The sequence below is a fragment of the Bactrocera neohumeralis genome, chromosome 6, assembly GCF_024586455.1.
Source record: "Bactrocera neohumeralis isolate Rockhampton chromosome 6, APGP_CSIRO_Bneo_wtdbg2-racon-allhic-juicebox.fasta_v2, whole genome shotgun sequence".
Classification (NCBI taxonomy): domain Eukaryota; kingdom Metazoa; phylum Arthropoda; class Insecta; order Diptera; family Tephritidae; genus Bactrocera; species Bactrocera neohumeralis.
The window spans coordinates 41,534,347-41,552,775 of record NC_065923.1 but is presented as its reverse complement, the minus strand read 5'-3'; the positions used below and the strand labels follow the sequence as shown (position 1 = coordinate 41,552,775).

The following is an 18,429-nucleotide window of genomic DNA, read 5'->3' as shown; positions in this document are numbered from 1 at the left end:
TTAATTTCTTTAAGATATTTTACAAATAACGCGTTTTCAAAGAGCTAAAAAATGCAATAGCAAATTGAAAAGATTAATTAGGGTCTAATGAGTATCAGAGACGCTTGTATTATAGTCACAACCTTACGAGTTTTTGTAAAAGATCATAAATTCTGAAATGACCTTTTGTCTACTAAACAAAGCCTTAACGCTCTTTCGTACCTTCATATCTTCATTCATGAAATCTCCTAATTTATTTTAAACGTTGATTGCAAAAAATACTATCCACTGCTGCGATGCAACAGCAATAATTAAAATAAAGACATATTGTATGAATAAACCAAACTGATTTTTTTTATTCTTATCTGATACAAAATTACCTTAGTTGGTATTATCGGGTTTCAACATGTCGCAGGATGAACCAAGCAATGTCAATGTAAATGATTTACAAGATCTTAAGGATCGGATGAAATTAATAGTTGAGGCAGATCCCAAGCAATATCACAACGATTTTTCTTTGAAGAGATACTTACGGGCTTTCAAAAATGTAGACTCCGCTTTTCAAGTAAGTTTTTGAACCAAATCAATAAAATTGTGTATTGATGCAAAGTGAATTACAATTAAACAGGCTATTTTAAAAACAAACAAATGGCGTGACCAATATGGAGTAAGCACGCTAGGGGATTCAGATGCTATAAAAATACATGGAAATAAAGCGCGAGTTTTACGCCACCGTGACTGCATTGGTCGTCCCGTCATTTATATACCCGCAAAAAATCACAACTCAAACGACCGTGACATTGACGAATTGACCAAGTTCATAGTATACTGCTTGGAAGAAGCATGTAAAAAATGCTTTGAGGAAGTCGTAGATAGTTTATGCATTGTTTTCGATCTATCCGGGTTCAGTACTGCATGTATGGATTATCAGTTGGTGAAAAATTTGATATGGCTGCTAAGCAAACATTACCCTGAGCGTTTAGGTGTATGTTTGATTATAAACGCACCTGGTATATTTTCTACCATATGGCCAGTTATAAGACAATGGCTTGATGAAAATACAGCAAAAAAAGTAGTTTTTGTGGATAATGAGATTGATTTGTGCAAACATTTAATACCAGACATCTTACCCACTGATATGTAATCCAGATTACAGTTGGCAAAAAGGTAACATCCACATACGGACATAATGAAAGTACCTCCAAAACGATTTATGTATTATGAAACAAACATACAAATTTTAAACCACATTAAAACATTATTCCAGTGTAATTGTATATGTAAACCTTAGAAGTTAAATATTCCCAATGATTTATAGTATTTGTGCAGTTAGAAATAGAAACCCCATATGTATATACATACAAACATACATACATATAATGTAGGTGCAACAACTATCAACTGTTATGTTTATGAACATTCAACTGTCAAATAATTAATAAATAAACAATGGTTATGAATGTTATAAATTATATATACTTATTTAATACCATCTATCAAGATAAACTGTAGATTGCGTGTAATTATGTAAGTGTAAAATATGTACCGCAACATTGACATCTTGAAAGGGAATTTAAAAGGAGTGGTAAGATCAAAGGCCTTATCTGATTTTTTTATTTGCTTAAATTTGAAATATTCACAATCGAATATACGGCTCATAATAATAGAATCTACTAATAATGGAAGTTACCCTTAGTAAACTAATTTTTTGAAAATATTTAAAATTTATTTATAAATGTACACGAATAAATTCAATACCCGATGTAAAACAATGAGCTAAGGTATAATTATCTCTTTTTGGAGACGTCAAAAATGTCGCAACAAGCTCCAAGTAGTTTAAATTTAAAGATATTTTTTCCATCGCCATAATCGTATATAAAAGCTAAGTATACAGATATTTTGTCTAATATGAGAAATATGTTCATTTAATTACTTTTTTCATTTCAATCAATTAAAAATAAATTTGGCTACAGCACATGAATTTCATTCGTAGTACTTGTACCACATTTCGTGCAGCTGAAACTAGCATCAGTAGCAATATTGGCTGCCAAACAATAATAACAGTAGATGTGACCGCAACTCATGTGATGTGGTATGGTTGGTCTTTCTTCACAATAAGTGCAAAGAGTATTCGATTTCAGTATGACTTTTTCCTCGGTATTAGCCATACGCCTGTCCTCCCTTGTATTGACATTCATACTTTTAATAGTATTGTTTAAAAGCCGCATAATTTTTCTAAAATTAATTACCGGTAGCAGGAGCCCCAATATTTCCTAAACAGGCAAATATTGCAAAAAATAAATCAAATCAATACATACATAAATATCATTTATACAAGCATTTGATTACCATGAAACCACCCCACAATAATTCGCGCGTGAGGTATTTGTAGCCTATATCGCGCCTTTGATTATGCCGCAAACTTATATAATCTAGACCAAGTAAAAAGTCGACAATGGTCGGTTTGCGACCGGTCTTCAAAAAGCGGAAGAAATTTAACACAGAACATAAAAGAGCTGTATTTTCTCCCCATTCGATTGCTTTATGTAACCATTCAGATTGCACAGTTAAACGACGTTCGTCCAAATTTCTTAAATAGTTTGGAATTATCGTTAATGCAAAATGTAGACATAGTCGGGATAAAGTTAGACGTTCTGAATCATAGGAAAGAACAAGCAATTGTTGACCAAATGTTGAACCTTGTTTACCAATTGAACCGAACCAAATTGCTGATTGAACAAGTAAGTCTAATTCCGGTTGTATCTTCGCAAACAAAGCGGGCTGCAAGATTATACACATTTTTGATACTTTTATTGTTATAATTTGAAATTGTAATTCCACTTACTGAAATAGCTTGCAAATTTTCTAGTAAATTATCGCGTATTAATCGTGTAATATCTTTATTCAAATGAATGGCATCAATCTATACAAATAAAATATATTTTATTATATTTAACTAGTTTTAGCTGTTAAAATAATACCTGATTTACTCTTGGAACGTACACATTTCTTTCAACCATTTCAATCATAAAATTAAACAATTATAGGTGTAATAGTTATATCTAAAACTATTTTAAAAATTTAACTTGTACTCTGCACCTTTGAAACACGCGAAAAAATACGGGTAAAACAATGTAGTGAAAACAAAATTGATAAGCAAAACAAATCAATGAAGAATAATGATGTTATGCTGCCATACAATTAAAATTAAACATAAATAATCAAAACGATTACTTTAAAATGAATAAACTTTGTTTTTAACAAATGGCTATGCAAACTTATTTATTTCATATAATATAACACTAAATTTAAATTCTAAAATAACTAAAATATATTCAAAATCAATATAAAAATGAATTACTTTTAGGTTTGATATCAAATTAGCGATGTGTATGAAGATTACTACTTTGAGCACATAGCGATAGCTAAAAATAAATACAAAAATTATTGGTACATATTTACATATAATCGTACAAAATAACCTATGTGGCAACGTGCTTTGTTTTTGATACATGTTTGACAACTAAAAATTTCATTTATAAACAATTTGTGCGAAAACATAGCTACTTTAGTTTCATGCACAATTTATTGCTAAATAAAAATGAGTTCCCCAACTAGCAAAAGTACCAACGATGTGAGTGCTGCAAAACAACGAAAATCATCTAAAACGAATTCAAATAACAAGTCCACGAGCTTGGATACACGCGCAGAATTAGCCGATCTTATCAAGAAAAAGGCAGAGACATCGGTAATCCTATGATGACACTTAAAAGTTGTAAAAATTGCAGACATAAAAAATACAAATCTATTTTTTAGGAGCAACTAGCAAATTTAGAACGACAAATTTATGCATTCGAAGGTTCATATCTTGAAGATACACAACTTTGTGGTAATATAATTCGTGGCTGGGAACGGTATCTCACATCAAACAAAGCTACAAATTCCAAAGCTGACAAACGCAATAGAAAATTCAAGGAAGCGGAGCGTCTTTTTTCCAAATCAAGCATTACATCTATGGCAATATGTAACCGTAAGTATGACAAATGTGTCTTATGAACACTATATATAATATCTTTTTAACTGTAAAACATATTAGCTGAACGTGCCAGTGAATCAGATTCCATAACTAATGAAGATTCCAGTGATAATCAAATAACTATGAACCAAAATACAACAACAGCACATGATGGCTCTTCATCAATAAAAACCGCTGGCAAAGAGGACAAACCTGGTATGTCCTTTGCTACTTTTGAAATGTACTATAGTTACTAGTAATTATTAATTTCTAGTGGATCGGGCAGGAACACCTACTCCGCAGCGTGATGTTTTGAAAGATCCTAATACTCCCAGTTCTAACACTAGTTCCAAGAATAAACTATCCAACAATTCTACCATATCGGCTAAAAAAAGTGGTCATATAAATAAAAAGATTAGGCACCGATGATTCAGGGTAAAACCTCGATTTTTTCGAAACACTTAGAAGTCAAAAATTATAATCCACAATTTTATTCAGCTACCATAATACAAACTCAACATTTGAGACGTGAGACGGTATTCATCCAATCCACTTATATTAGAATATATATATTACATATAGATATTATATATGTATGTAATGAAAATGATAAACACAATGTCAAAAATAATAATTCACTCAAAATACTATGAAATAAATTACTAATCCAATAATAAACAGTGTCACACACATGCCACCTAACATTATGTATTTATCTTCAACAAAGCGTCGTTCTATTAATTTCATAGTATGGTTGGATAGACCGAGTGTACTACCAATCGCATGTATCCGTTGGTGTGCTCCTTTTAATGTTTCACGTTGGTTTATTAAACTGCTAAGTATGTTTCCCCCAGAAGCAATCATTTCATCGACTCCTTGATGAGCATTATTCAATTGAGTATGATGTTGCAACGAATAATCTATATCAAGGCAAGTTTCTGTGGCTCCGGTGTTATTTGCAGAAAACCGGTGACTTAAGAGTTGTTCACGTTCAGAGAGTTCTACAAGACGACGCTGCCTTTTTTCTCGGTAAAGTTGAAGCGAACTCTGTAAATGTCTTGTATCGTATTTCAATTGGTCGATACGCATTTTAGCACTTGGACGTTGGGAAGCCGGTACCTTGTAAAGTAGCACATCAAGTCGGTCGCAGTTTCTGGATAATATAAAGTAAATATTTAAGCAAACAATGGATATTTATATCTAAAACTTACGAATTTACAGCAGTGATTTTCATTTGGATCTCATTTTCGACATCTGCTGTGTCTAGTCCACTTGTTTGTGCCAATTTCTGAAAAGTCTGCTCGATCTCCTGTATCATCCGATTTGTTTGGTGATAAAGTGTTTCCATTTTCTATTTTACTCTACTGCTTAATAATAACAGAAAGCTAAAATTTACAGCTAAAATGCTTCTTTGATCTATTTTTTTTAGATAAATATAATTTTTAAGCCGCCCTTTCCTATGTAAAGCAATTATTTATTATGACGTGTTGCCTTTGTTGTTTGTAGATATGTACGTACAATTTATTGCCAGTGTTGCACTTTTGACAGGCTAACGAAAACATGCCCTATGTTCAAGAATGATGGAGTAGAGGTTGCGTCAAGTATTTTTAGTTGCTTTTTCGGTTTAAGCCATGACAGCTGTGCATAAAAATTACCAACTATAATGCACTATATAAATTCCGGTGGAGTCATTCTTATAGGATGAGAAGACAACTGTAACAAAACTGAAATAGCCAGTAAACGTGTAAATAAAAATAAAATAAACTTAATTTATTCATTTAACGTATAAAAATTTAGTGAAACGTATAAAATAATAAAAAATATTTGCATGATTTTTAAGTAAATTCTCTTTTCTAATGAGTTGCGATTGCGATTGAATTATATTCATTTTATCTTTTTAATTATTAGTTATAACGAAAAATAAATGTCTCATGAGGTTTAAAAATAATAGTACATATTTCTTAAACTGACATAAAGCAAAAACTATTTTGTCAGCAAAGTAAATTGAAAAGAATTTTCGATCGCAGCCTAATTAAGTATTAGAATTTGAAACAAGACCCTGTTTTACGACCGATAGTAGTGATAATACGAATATTTTACGGTTAGATCTGGTGTCATTGTTGGTATCAGCTGATTTTCTTATCGTTATGAAAGTGTCGGTCGAAGTGCATTTTTGTCGCGCAACTTGATTTTATTTAACATTTATTAATTTGTTCCGGTAAAGGTCGTACTGTGTCAAGTACAGCAAAATGGCTTCTACTGGGCTCTTAATTGTGTCCAATGTAAAGCAAGTGGGAAAATCATTGCGTGCTATAGAGAAATATGTCGGTAAAATATATATTCACTTAAATATCCCCGCGGAAAAAACACAGCCATTGCCTATTTGGGGGCACTTGATATCTCAATTGTATGTCGACCATAATCAATTATGCAGTAAGAATATATCTTTGAGCATTTTGGTGGGATCGTTGAGAGATCAAGGAGTCAATGCACTGCAAATAAGGCCAGTTGATATGTTGTTCTCTGATAGTCATTACCCAGAACTCTGTGAACGCATGGTCGAACATTTTAAAATATCCAGTCAACCGATTTACCTACAACAAGATGAAAACATGAGTATTAGTTGTGATCAAGAAAATGTGAACGAGCCTAATAAAATGTACGATACTGTAGTAGTGGGTGGAACCTTTGATCGTATACATGTAGGGCACAAGATATTCCTTACCCAAGCTGTAATACGCTGTTGTCGCCGTTTAGTGGTTGGAGTAACAACAAGTAAAATGAACAAGTGTAAGTCATTCTTTCACAACAATAACATACAATATATAGATTTATATTATTTATAGCTAAAATTCTTCCGGAACTAATCTTGCCCGTTGAATGTCGAATAGCTGAGATGCGGGATTTTCTCACGGAAATTGATGCAAGTTTACAATATGAAATCGTCCCAATTAATGATCCCTTTGGGCCAACAAAAAGCGATCCTAATATGGACATGATAGTGGTTAGCGCCGAAACGTTAAAGGGTGGTCATAAAGTAAATGAGGTACGAACCAAAAATAATTTGCGACCTCTTGAAATACACTGCGTAGGACTTGTTGAATCCACAGACTTAAGTGGCGGTCCAAAAGAAAAGAAAATGAGTTCTAGTAATACACGTATTGACTTATTGGGAACTCGACTGAAACAACCCGAGGTAAATTAACCATCATTTCTACCAAAATGTTAATAATTGCTTCTTTGAAATATAGCCGCGTCCCAATATCTGCGATAAGCCATATATAATAGGTTTAACAGGTGGTATAGCATCTGGAAAAAGTATTATGTGCGATAGGTTGCTTAAAAAGGGTGCACAAATTTTAGATTGCGACAAGATTGCGCATCAAATATACGAGCCAGATCAAGTTTGCTATCAGAAAATAATTAATCACTTTGGAAAAGATATTGTGAACAAAGATAGACGAATAGATCGCAAAAGACTTGGTGAAATTGTTTTCAACGATCCTAAACAATTAGAAACTTTGAATAATATTGTTTGGCCTGAACTATTAACAGAGGTTAAAAAACGTATACGCACTGTTCACGATCAGCATAAATGCGATGTTGTAGTAATAGAAGCAGCTATATTATTAAAAGCTGGTTGGGAAAATGAATGTCATGAAGTATGGTCAACAATAGTTACACCTGATCTTGCGGTGCAGCGCATTACTCAACGCAACGGTTTAAGCGAAGAAGAAGCTCGAAAACGTGTCGATAGTCAAATGGAAAATAGTGAGGTAGTATCCAAATCACACATTGTTTTTAGTTCGCAGTGGTCAGATGAGTTCACCCAACAACAAGCAGATAAGGCATGGTCCATTCTAATGGATGATATAGAAAAGCGGAAACTAAATAAATTGGCTACTGGCGAATATTCCAACAACAGCCGTCTTTGATTAACACCTTGAAATTTTTGAATAATAATGTAAATAATATAAACATATATAAGAAATGTCAAATAAAGGTGATTGTGAATGTGTAAATAAATAGTTGATGAAACCGATTGTAAATAGAATCGAGTTGAGAGATTTGCATGTTTCGACAAGAATACACCCAATTATTATTCTATAAATATGCTGCATGTAGTCAGAATTATATTTGTTACAATAGAAACAGTAGGAAATTAGTTGGAAATATTTCTCTTTAATCCACAAATATGTATTTCGATCCTTTCATTGAATTTTTTAATGACTTTCTCCTTTTTTTCCTGCGACACGTTTAAAATCGGTCATCTTTGTTGTCATAATAGGAGATCCTATGAATGCAATGTAATCTATTTGTGTAACTTCTCCCCCTGATTGATTGTTACGAACGTAAATTTGAATATTTTGAACGTTCTGAAATTTCACGTAACGCAGATTGATTGGCTGGCCGTTTTCAAGCTCCTTGGGATCCAAGCTAAATCATTAAATAAACAATGGTAAATTTTAACCAATTAACATGTACGCGAGATAAAGAAACAGCTTACGTTAAATCTTGCACACTAGTCATAGACTCGGCCATGTCAAAATCGATTGTCCTTGGTTGATTTATAAACAGTTTAATTTCTTTTGGTCCTAAGTGTGGTGGAGCTTTGAACTTCAATGAGTGTATTTTCACAAGTTGATTGAAAGTTACTGACAATATTAATTGCTCATCACAATCCGATTGCAGATAACCACCATTCGATGTAAGGCAATGATTTAAGCAATGGTCATCAGCTTCGTTCAAACATTCACATTCCTGTTTCGAAATGAATGTATTTAACTCCATCTAAAACGAAAATTATATTCTAAAACGTGTTCTGAATTTTTGCAATTAAGTGTACATACAAGACCTTGACCGTAGTCCTCACCAGCTTCGTCTCCGCCACTAGATCCGATGTGCTCCTGAATCTTATTTTCTAATACCATTATATCTGCACCTTGGACACGATCTATTTTTGTCTATGTATCATAAAAAAAATTCAATTTAAAAATACATAATACAATACAAATGAGATATTATCATTACCCTGTTCCGGTAAAATATAAATGTGGGCATAGCTGAAACACCTTGGCTCGCTGCAGTGTCCTGACATTTATCAACGTCAACTTTGAGAAAAATTGCTTTTGGATATTTGGTTGGAAGAATCTCGAAATGTGGTGCTATACGTTGACATGGTCCACACCTGCGAAGGTTAGGAAAAATTAATATTTAAATACATTACAATATTGTTCTAACAGCATTAATAGTGCACAAATAATTTTGAACAATACTACTGAATTGATATTGTTTGCCGGATATAAAACTTGGTACATCCAGCGACACGTAGACCCAAATTCGGTGGATCAAATGATGATGTTAAATGTATATGCACACATAACTCAGTTCCTTACCAACTAGCAGTAAAATCTACGACCACAAGACGTATACCGGCTGAACTAAGCTCTGATTGAAAGTGGGCATCATCATTAATTACACGTACACTCATATTTAATTATTTATTTTTTGCAAATTATTATTTCTACAACATAAAATTCCTATTTGGATTTCTTTACCGATCCAATTGACAAATGCTGACAATCACGATGACTGGCAGTTCACTAAAATCCCCTATTGGCAAGGTTGCATTTTTCTGGTTTCTGGAGATAACACATTCAACATTAAATATCGTGCATTTTAAACTAGTTAGACAACAACAAAATAAAAAAATATTTGTGTTAAATACTATATTTAACAATGTTTTTCAGATTTTTTTTTATCAAAAAAAATTAATTATGTTAATTGCACAATTATTTTTCTTTGCACTAAACTCAAATTTTGAGTATTTGTATCAGTCAGTACCATAAGCATACCAGAATGTTTCGGTTTTTATTCTACTAATGTATCTGATCGTATTTCTCTCGACTTTTATCGCGATAATGACCGAGATCGGGTGCAATAATTGCAAGTTATTTATTTTTATTTTTCAGTAGTATAAAATTAGCTTAATTGATAAAGGTAATAGTGAAAAAAGAGTTCAAAAATAGAGAAGTAATAAAAGTGTGACGCAATGGATTTTATTCGGTCAACTAAATACAAATCTGCCGAAAATGTGCATGCAAAAGAACCAATAATATCGATGAGAACAATGAGCACAGAAAATGATAGCGCTAATAGTGATACATTTATAATAGATGACCAGTCCTCTGCATATAGTTCTATTCCATCAACTTCTACGTCATCTACGGCAATGTCACCAGAGCTACAATTGGAATTGTTGGATAGTTTGGAAGAATATCCGACTGATTTTTCGGTTAAATCATCTAAAACTCAAGATATTACGCAGCAAATAAACTTAATTGATAATACAGTTCAATTGGCCAACGACACAGAACAGCATTTACATCAACAGGTGCTCCATCATTTAGGATTAAGCTTAGCTATAGAAGACACTACAGATATGGCTTATCCAATATACAGTGCAATAATGGCTCATGAAAATGATGAAAATATGAGAGGGGATAACATATGTAGTGATTTGTCGTTATCATATGCCTCTTTGTCTTCTTCTGTTAACACATACGTTAGCAATCCTGTCGACGACTGTGACGATAATAATGAAGAAACTGGTGATAATTTAATGCGTTTTTTGAATGATTCATTAGATACACCAGATATATTAATATCCGAAGCTCAGACATTTCCAAATCCATCCACCACGTGCAATTCTCATATTTCTAGCTCCGAAAAATCACCTACAAAAATGTTATCAAATGCTCAATATCCGTTATTATCCCCATTATCAACATCATCCTCTTTTATGTCTAATGAATCATATGAAGTGACACAACCGCCGATAATTATGCAAATACAGCCGCATGAAACCATACAAAACTCGTCAAATTTTCATATAGGAGATGTTACAGATTTCCCTTCTACAAATGTCGATTTTGTTAATACGCTTGATGGGGACACGCTCCTGTACACAAAATCAGTGAATAATAATAAACAAGACGACATTTGCTTAAAGTTAGAATACAAGTTTCAAGACCAACAGCTAGTGCAAGTACGGCCTCCTACTGTGGTGGCAATGAATTGTCCAACACCTATACATGGTACACCATTAGTTTGCTATGATCAAATATCAATGCAAAACAACATTTATATGGACAAGTCAGAAGTGGATTTTGCTAATAACCATTTATTATCACCACCGTCGTCGACCTACATTGCTCCAGTTTTTATTGATCATCAGCTACACAAGTCAAGAGATAATAACTTTAAAGAAAGGTAGTTCTAATTTCAATTGCCCGAATGCTTCCTTGTTTAGAAAGGCTTTTAGTAGATTCCTGGATAATTTGAAATTTAACCTATATATTTCTTTTTTATCAGTCTTGTTTGATGCATGATGCTGTTTTTCTTTATTCTATCTACTGAGCTACTGACAAAATGCTTACAAAATAGTTAACCATATGCGTTTACACAATAAATATATGTATTTTTGTAATAGATATTTATATTTACATACATATATACATATATTTGTGTGTTTCTTTAATAATATCGTAAACTAAAGTATTTTTATTTAATTTTTAATAATTTCACTAATGTATCTGCTTAAAGTAATTATTTTTGCTTTTGTTATTTTTGTATGCTTCTAAATTCTAACCTTTGTCGTTGTCCCTTTGTGGTTACCACTGAAAAGTAGCAGATATTTTATTAGATTTGTTCAAGAGTATATATTCGAGTTTCAAGTAACGTTTTTTACCTTTAAATTACGGGCTTTATTTGAAGGAAATTTTTAAAGATGAAATTAATAGATTTTATTGGAAAATCATCTTATTCATGTTGATACATTTTGTAGTCCAGAACTAAGGTAATTAAAGAAATTGTGGTATTTGTAAATACTATGAAATGTATTTAGAAATATCTTAACATTTCGAGGAATCGGATTTCACTGATTCAAGAAGTTATTTAATTGCTAAGTTGGTGGCTTTTATTTACTTCTTTCCTGTCTTTTTCATTCAAAAGAATTGCAGGATTGCTGTCGAGTTGACAGTAAAAACTTCGAAACTACTCAATTAACTACAGTGTATTTTCGTACACTTGCATTTCAATTAATAATATGAACCGATTTTTCAAATATCATATGTACATATATGACAAATATATTAACGAAGGCATTATATCAAGTAATATAATAAATTTATTAATAATGCGCTTTTTTATTCTCCATTTCTTGTTAAATAAGAAATATTTTTGCATCTTACATAGATTTAATGGTTTGTAATATATTTGTTTATGGTTTTTAATGTACATTTGAGATTTCATTTGTAGAAAGCAAAGTCGGTTGTCTGAAATCAAAATTATATTCCTCTCATCGCAAAATTGGATTAAAATCATTTGCTGTATTCACAACATTTTGTTGCTAATTGGTGAAAATATTTCACTTCAGCACATTCAAATATACTTTTATGTATATTATATTGAAATTGATGCACCACACTTATATATTATATCATTGTGATTGCTCTCTCCAATCCTTCGTATATATTATTGTAAATGTATGTATGTCTGGTTTTCATAGGTGCTTAATAAATTTGGTCTAAGTACGAAACTTAAAAGGTAGTCATTCGTGTCGACCGTCGTCTTTTTTTCTGTAAACACCTGCCAAAATTAATATATTTTTACTTGTAAAATACCTAAAATAACAAAAAGTTTAAATACCAATTTATGCACACTCTATTGTACATACAATGTAAGTATATATGTATAGTATTATATATATCCATACATATATCATTATATTGAGTGGGTGAGGTAAAGCATGATGTGCGGTGTTAAGGTGATGTCGTTGGAGTGATGCCTTCTTGGCCAATACTATAAATAGCCAATTAATATGATGAGCGCATTTGCCGAACTTTCTATTTAATGAACTTTTACAAAATATAAATATATGTGCATGCATACATAATTCACAATTATAGGAAACTTATTTTTATATTAAAAATATTTCAATATATTTATTAGAAAATTTTGGTCCATTACATTATCAAATGCCAGATTCAGAAAAGCATAGTATAATATATACTATATATACAATGAGAAAACAAAATCCAAAAGACTAAAACAACCAATAACCAGTGCCAGCCCGTCCATATGGCACAATAATTTTTGGGCCGCATTTTGGCTAATTTTGTTTACATTTTTATACCCTGAACTCGGTGCTATAGGCTTTGAAGGGGTGGTAAATTGTCTCGGGTCGGCCCTGTTAATAACATTATTTTACATATTTTAGTTTTTCAAGATTTTTCGTCACAACAATAATTTATGTATCTTTTAGTAAATTTCCTTATTAAAAATGTATTACTCCATATATTTTTAGTCCCTTATTAAATCAGTTCTGGTATTGATGTCTTTCTAGTTGCTTTCCTTAGAGCTGATTTGTTTGGAAGCAGGAAGTGCTAGATAATACAGATGTAGTATAATTTTTGAAAACCCTTAGTATAAATTATTTCATAATTTTGTTGAGTTGAGAACCAACGACCCATTTAGAGGTTGTCTTGTCGCCAAACAACAAAAAATATGTGAGGATGTGTACAAATATAGATACAATACACACATCTTAAAAATGTATAAAATTATATGTGTAAATAAGCAGTCAAAATTAACTTTAGTTAATGAATTTTTATTTGGCGTCAGCTGCAAATGTTTTTTTTTTTTTATGTTTAACCATCTATATTTTTGTGTAGGTATGTATTTAGAAATTCTATGTGTATATATTTACATACGTATGTACAAGCTCCATTAATAATAAATGAATGATTCCGACAGCAGCTATTATTGTTTTTTGGATAATGTTTGTGTATTCAGCACTGTAAAGTCTGAAACGGACATGAACGTTAATTTGTTTTGCATTAATTTACCAAGCAGTATTGAAGCGAATTGCCTCTCCTAACTTGTGCCGGCTCACATTAATATATTTGTATTACAAATCACAAAAAAAAAGAAATAAACGCTAAGTACTTTATAGATGTTGTACAAATTGTTTCTGCTGGTATTTTTTTGATGTAAAATACAATTGTGTGGCTTTTTATTAAAACAAAATTACAATCGCCGAATTTGCTTTCCTTACTGACAGATCCGCTGCAGCTTACAAGAATAATTAAACAAACGAAACTAGGCAACGATATGTTTGCAATAAACAAAACATACTTACATTATTTTGAATTAAAATATTCGATGTTCTTGTTTCTCGCAATCTATGTAATTTCGAATTGCGGTGGTTTGTAGTTACATGGAAGTAAATAATCAGCCTGATGAACTTTCATTATGTATACGCCCCGGTGCCTTGCACATACAGAAAGGAGAGCCAACTCATGCGACAATTACTACTTTCGAGGTATACATTTCAAATATCCCACATTTTCTTTTGCCATTAACTTATAATATAATAAAATATAAATCAATATATATATAAACATTTATCTATACGTACATATAATTATCGCGTTCAACATAACAGTAATTAAATACATACCTTTAATGATACAATTACGGAAAGCGCGTTTGTAGTACAGCATATCCCTAATCAATGAGTTTTTCCTTATTTAACAATTCTTTTAGACTTTACTTACAATGGCTATCATCGGAATAACTACTTTTTATAATAATAAGAATGCTATCTTAACACAATTTCCACGAATATTCAACTAATATCTCAATGCGACTATGAAGTGTGCTATTATAGTATCGAATTTTATTTTTAATTATTTTTAGATGTAATTTTTACCTTAATGTTTAATAGTATGCACGTTTGTAATATCTGTGGCGATATTATGATGATAATAAAAATATACACACGTATTTCAAATAAGGACAATTCTTTTACTGCTACAATAACGTATTGGCTATAAAAAGAAGTTGTCAAACACTAATCCTTTTCGACTTCTCTTATCTCCATATTCTTGTTTACGTAGAACTCGGAGGAAGCGCTGGGTCGCTATAATTGTAACTACGAAAACTGCAGTCGTAGCTACAGCACCATTGGAAATCTGCGCACGCATTTAAAGACACACAAAGGTGAGCGGTATAAATAATAATGTAATATGATAGTAATTATTTACTTAAAATTCTTTTCATTATGAAATACTCAAACCTGTTTTGGAGCCTGGGTATATTTATAGATTTTAATGTAAATACGTCTAAATAGGGTTTTAATTATTTTATCGTTCTTACAATTCCCTTTTTGGTTTACTTGCAGGTGAATATCGCTTTAAATGCACCGAAGATAGTTGTGGTAAGGCTTTTCTTACTTCGTACAGCTTGAAAATTCATATTAGGGTACACACTAAAGTAAAACCCTATGAATGCGAGATAACTGGTTGTGAAAAGGCGTTTAATACACGTTACAGGTATGTATAATATACAACAACTGTCAAACTATAAGTTTTTCAAAATATTTCAATAATGATTCAGCTTGATCCGGTGAGAATAAAATGTCATACGAATATTATTAAACATTGCATAAAAAGTGGCTCTAAAAAAATAGTCAATATCAACCTAAAATTTTTTAAATACTCGCATATATGTAGATATTTATATCCATATCATACCCAAAAGTGATATATTTGTGAGATATCTTAAAAAAATGAAGTCGGCATTTTTTTCTTATATTAACGGTATAGAAACAAAGATATCTTAATGTGGTTTGGTGTTAAAGTAGACAAAATCAGAGCTAGTTCACCATATTAGATATTAAATTATATAATGATATCCGTTATTATACTTAATTTTCCATCATAAATATCATACAATTAACATTGTTGTATGGAAATATTTTCATGGGTAAACTCAAGTTTAAAGTCAAAATAAGACAAAATCGATGCGGTCTTTTTGCTATCTCCAATATACCGGTCAATATGAGCGATTTTTATTGCAATTAAGTGAACAAGTTTTTATAGACATATGTACTGTATTGCTAAACGTATACGCCTCTAATTCTTTTTGCGAGATTATAGCATAATGTATGGCTGCATTAATACTTAACCCTTTATTGTTCTTTTACAGATTACAAGCCCACTTAAGATTGCACAATGGTGAAACATTCAATTGTGAGATATGTCAAAAATGTTTTACTACCCTGAGTGATCTGAAAAAACATATGCGTACACATACACAAGAGCGGCCATATAAATGTCCTGAAGACACTTGTGGTAAAGCCTTCACCGCTTCACACCATCTTAAAACCCACATTCGCACACACACAGGCGAAAGACCTTATCCATGTGAGGAGGTAAGTTGCCAGAAGTCCTTCAGTACATCACACAGCCTGAAGTCACACAAGAAAACCCATCAAAAACAACGCAATAGAAGGCAAAATAGCTTGAGCAATAACAAGGAACGCCGTTTGAAGGTGAAAAAAGATTCTAAGCAGTTCCAATTGGCTGAAAATTCAGAAATTACATCTATTAAAGTAGAAAGCGATAGTAGTGGTTACAATGAGGAGCACACATCGAATGGAGAAGATGAAAGAGAGGAAAGTTCGTGCATTCAAAGCGTTGTTGATGATGGCAGCTTGCCGTCATTAAGCCCACTAAATTTCATCAAATCGGAATCGGCTGAATATAATAGAGCTGATTTGTTTGCTGTACAAATGCCAGAAGTGAGAAATACCGCTATACCTATTTTGACGCCAAAAATTGAATGTAATTCCTTTCCGGAAACGTCACAGGCATTACAGTTGGCATACGCCGCAGAAGAGGAAATCCCTACACCTTGGGTAGACGCAGGTGTGCTTATATCGAAACCAATTATACCAATGGCGCCAGTCACCAATGCTTGTGTAGCACTTCCCACCGAGGTGCCGAGCTTTGTAGATTTACAACAGAACTATGGTAATTTCGGCAAGGCAGAAGTTGCAACTATAAGCAACACCGGTTCTTTATTGGACACTAGTACTTCAATACTACCGGAATCAACAGATCCTTGCGACTACTTGGACATTAGCAATAATGGCAACCTCTACAAACCAACACCATTAGATCTACCTATATCAGCGCCACCTCAAATGCAAGCGATGCCTAACATGCAAATGGATATCGATAGTAGTAATAGTATCAATGGAATAGCAGAAATAGCAAATAAACTTGAGGAGACCGTCGTTAATTCCTCAATAAACGCAGATCAATCCATGGATATGATTCCAACCGAAGAGAGCATTGAACAACTATTGAAAGAGGATATGCAATATAATAACGATACAGAAGACATGGAAACTGAGTCGTTACTAAATGAAATTTTAATGACCATCGATAATAATGCACATCTTCTGCAAGAGACATTACAACAGGCAAAGCAGGTGCCCGAAGATGCCTCAGGTTTAATTGAAGTGGATCTCAGGAGCGATAAACCAACTTTGAAGCAAATAACTGCTGATGCTGGAATTTGTGGTTGTACCAATTGTAAATGCGATCAAACTCAGGACTGTCAAGGTGGTTGCAGCAATGAAACACCATGTAGCAAGGAAGGAAATAATAAACACAAATGTTGCCATAACCATAAACCACAAATGCAGCCGCAGCCACAAAACACTCATAATCAAAAATTAGAAAGAAGCTTAACAGCTAAGCCTAAAACGATTAATCGCGGTAAGGAATGTTGTCAAAATAAAAAAGAACGGGCGTCGGCGAAGCGTGAAGCTGACATAAATCAAAATATCGAGGATGTGGCATTATTGTTGCAAAACTTGGCTTCTATGGGTAGTAGTACTGGTGGAGGTTGCTGTGGTGGCGATAAGAATACACCAAGACCTTGCGGTACAACCGACATGTCCAAAACAACAAGCCAACAAATGAGCTCAGTAGGCGGCAGTAGCAGCAGTTGTTGTGCATCGAAGTCCCCTGCTGTAAAAGATACAACGTCTTCAAATGTAGACAAACCCCGTGCCCCACCCCCAAAATCACTCAAAAGTTCTTCATGCACATGCAAAAGCCCCGCTGAAGGTGTTGCTAATGGCTGTTGCGTTATTATATGTACTAAAACTCTGCAGGCTTTGCGACGTGTACTGACACGAAAGAATCTAAATCTTATGGTTTGTCCACAGAATCAAAATTGAAACGCCCGATTTCAAAATTTATCTATTTGCCAAATTCTAACCAACACCAAAGATTTGATTTAAAACTCCATTTATCAATAAGATTTGTACAATGAAACCCTTGCATATCGGAGTTATAATAAATAGTTTAATTAAAAAATAATTGATTAAATACTAGAAAAATTTCACCGTTGTATTTAAAAGTGATCATATGTTTATAGTGATTAGGATGTTGCTATCAGCTTCGAAAAATTGAGTTAGATGATTGCAAATCATTACAACTTTTTATGTTAAATTTCCCTTTTACACGATTGAACAATGTTAGAGTTAACTTATGAGTGTACAAAATTTATCGACA

At 32.6% G+C, this 18,429-nt stretch overlaps 7 protein-coding genes across 10 annotated transcripts; 4 read left to right on the top strand and 3 right to left on the bottom strand.

Moving 5' to 3' along the window:
* Nucleotides 1-93: 93 nt before the first annotated feature.
* LOC126763489 (uncharacterized) lies at nt 94-1,448 on the top strand. The gene is made up of 2 exons (XM_050481037.1): nt 94-544; nt 608-1,448. The coding sequence occupies exons 1-2, from the start codon at nt 386-388 to the stop codon at nt 1,121-1,123; spliced, it is 675 nt and encodes a 224-aa protein (XP_050336994.1). The 5' UTR covers nt 94-385; the 3' UTR covers nt 1,124-1,448.
* A 232-nt stretch (nt 1,449-1,680) lies between these two features.
* Nucleotides 1,681-3,133, bottom strand: LOC126763488 (peroxisome biogenesis factor 2). Its single transcript, XM_050481035.1, has 4 exons — nt 2,961-3,133; nt 2,825-2,902; nt 2,329-2,760; nt 1,681-2,252 (listed from the first exon to the last, which is right to left on the bottom strand). Exons 1-4 carry the CDS (start codon nt 3,006-3,008, stop codon nt 1,947-1,949), a joined length of 864 nt encoding a protein of 287 aa, XP_050336992.1. The 5' UTR covers nt 3,009-3,133; the 3' UTR covers nt 1,681-1,946.
* Nucleotides 3,134-3,478: 345 nt separating this feature from the next.
* On the top strand, nt 3,479-4,696 carry LOC126763339 (chromatin modification-related protein MEAF6). 2 transcript variants are annotated; one of them, XM_050480727.1, is made up of 5 exons: nt 3,479-3,727; nt 3,796-4,009; nt 4,076-4,210; nt 4,269-4,429; nt 4,493-4,696. In XM_050480727.1, the coding sequence occupies exons 1-4, from the start codon at nt 3,581-3,583 to the stop codon at nt 4,421-4,423; spliced, it is 651 nt and encodes a 216-aa protein (XP_050336684.1). In that variant the 5' UTR covers nt 3,479-3,580; the 3' UTR covers nt 4,424-4,429; nt 4,493-4,696. The 2 variants fall into 2 exon arrangements, with proteins under 2 accessions (XP_050336684.1, XP_050336683.1); XM_050480726.1 differs by having other exon boundaries at nt 4,269-4,696.
* Nucleotides 4,463-5,500, bottom strand: LOC126763340 (probable Golgi SNAP receptor complex member 2). The gene is made up of 2 exons (XM_050480728.1): nt 5,206-5,500; nt 4,463-5,147 (listed from the first exon to the last, which is right to left on the bottom strand). Exons 1-2 carry the CDS (start codon nt 5,340-5,342, stop codon nt 4,634-4,636), a joined length of 651 nt encoding a protein of 216 aa, XP_050336685.1. The 5' UTR covers nt 5,343-5,500; the 3' UTR covers nt 4,463-4,633.
* Nucleotides 5,501-6,124: 624 nt separating this feature from the next.
* LOC126763336 (bifunctional coenzyme A synthase) lies at nt 6,125-8,020 on the top strand. 2 transcript variants are annotated; one of them, XM_050480721.1, is made up of 4 exons: nt 6,127-6,318; nt 6,525-6,784; nt 6,841-7,190; nt 7,246-8,020. In XM_050480721.1, exons 2-4 carry the CDS (start codon nt 6,550-6,552, stop codon nt 7,927-7,929), a joined length of 1,269 nt encoding a protein of 422 aa, XP_050336678.1. In that variant the 5' UTR covers nt 6,127-6,318; nt 6,525-6,549; the 3' UTR covers nt 7,930-8,020. The 2 variants fall into 2 exon arrangements, with proteins under 2 accessions (XP_050336677.1, XP_050336678.1); XM_050480720.1 differs by having other exon boundaries at nt 6,125-6,784.
* Nucleotides 8,021-8,156: 136 nt separating this feature from the next.
* Nucleotides 8,157-9,588, bottom strand: LOC126763338 (thioredoxin-like protein 1). Its single transcript, XM_050480725.1, has 5 exons — nt 9,391-9,588; nt 9,026-9,182; nt 8,845-8,958; nt 8,502-8,785; nt 8,157-8,431 (listed from the first exon to the last, which is right to left on the bottom strand). Exons 1-5 carry the CDS (start codon nt 9,483-9,485, stop codon nt 8,218-8,220), a joined length of 864 nt encoding a protein of 287 aa, XP_050336682.1. The 5' UTR covers nt 9,486-9,588; the 3' UTR covers nt 8,157-8,217.
* Nucleotides 9,589-9,883: 295 nt separating this feature from the next.
* On the top strand, nt 9,884-18,119 carry LOC126763335 (uncharacterized). Of its 2 annotated transcripts, XM_050480718.1 has the most exons (5): nt 9,884-11,266; nt 14,270-14,378; nt 14,956-15,058; nt 15,240-15,390; nt 16,046-18,119. In XM_050480718.1, the coding sequence occupies exons 1-5, from the start codon at nt 10,047-10,049 to the stop codon at nt 18,090-18,092; spliced, it is 3,630 nt and encodes a 1,209-aa protein (XP_050336675.1). In that variant the 5' UTR covers nt 9,884-10,046; the 3' UTR covers nt 18,093-18,119. The 2 variants fall into 2 exon arrangements, with proteins under 2 accessions (XP_050336675.1, XP_050336676.1); XM_050480719.1 differs by lacking the exon at nt 14,270-14,378 and having other exon boundaries at nt 9,886-10,388.
* Nucleotides 18,120-18,429: the final 310 nt, after the last annotated feature.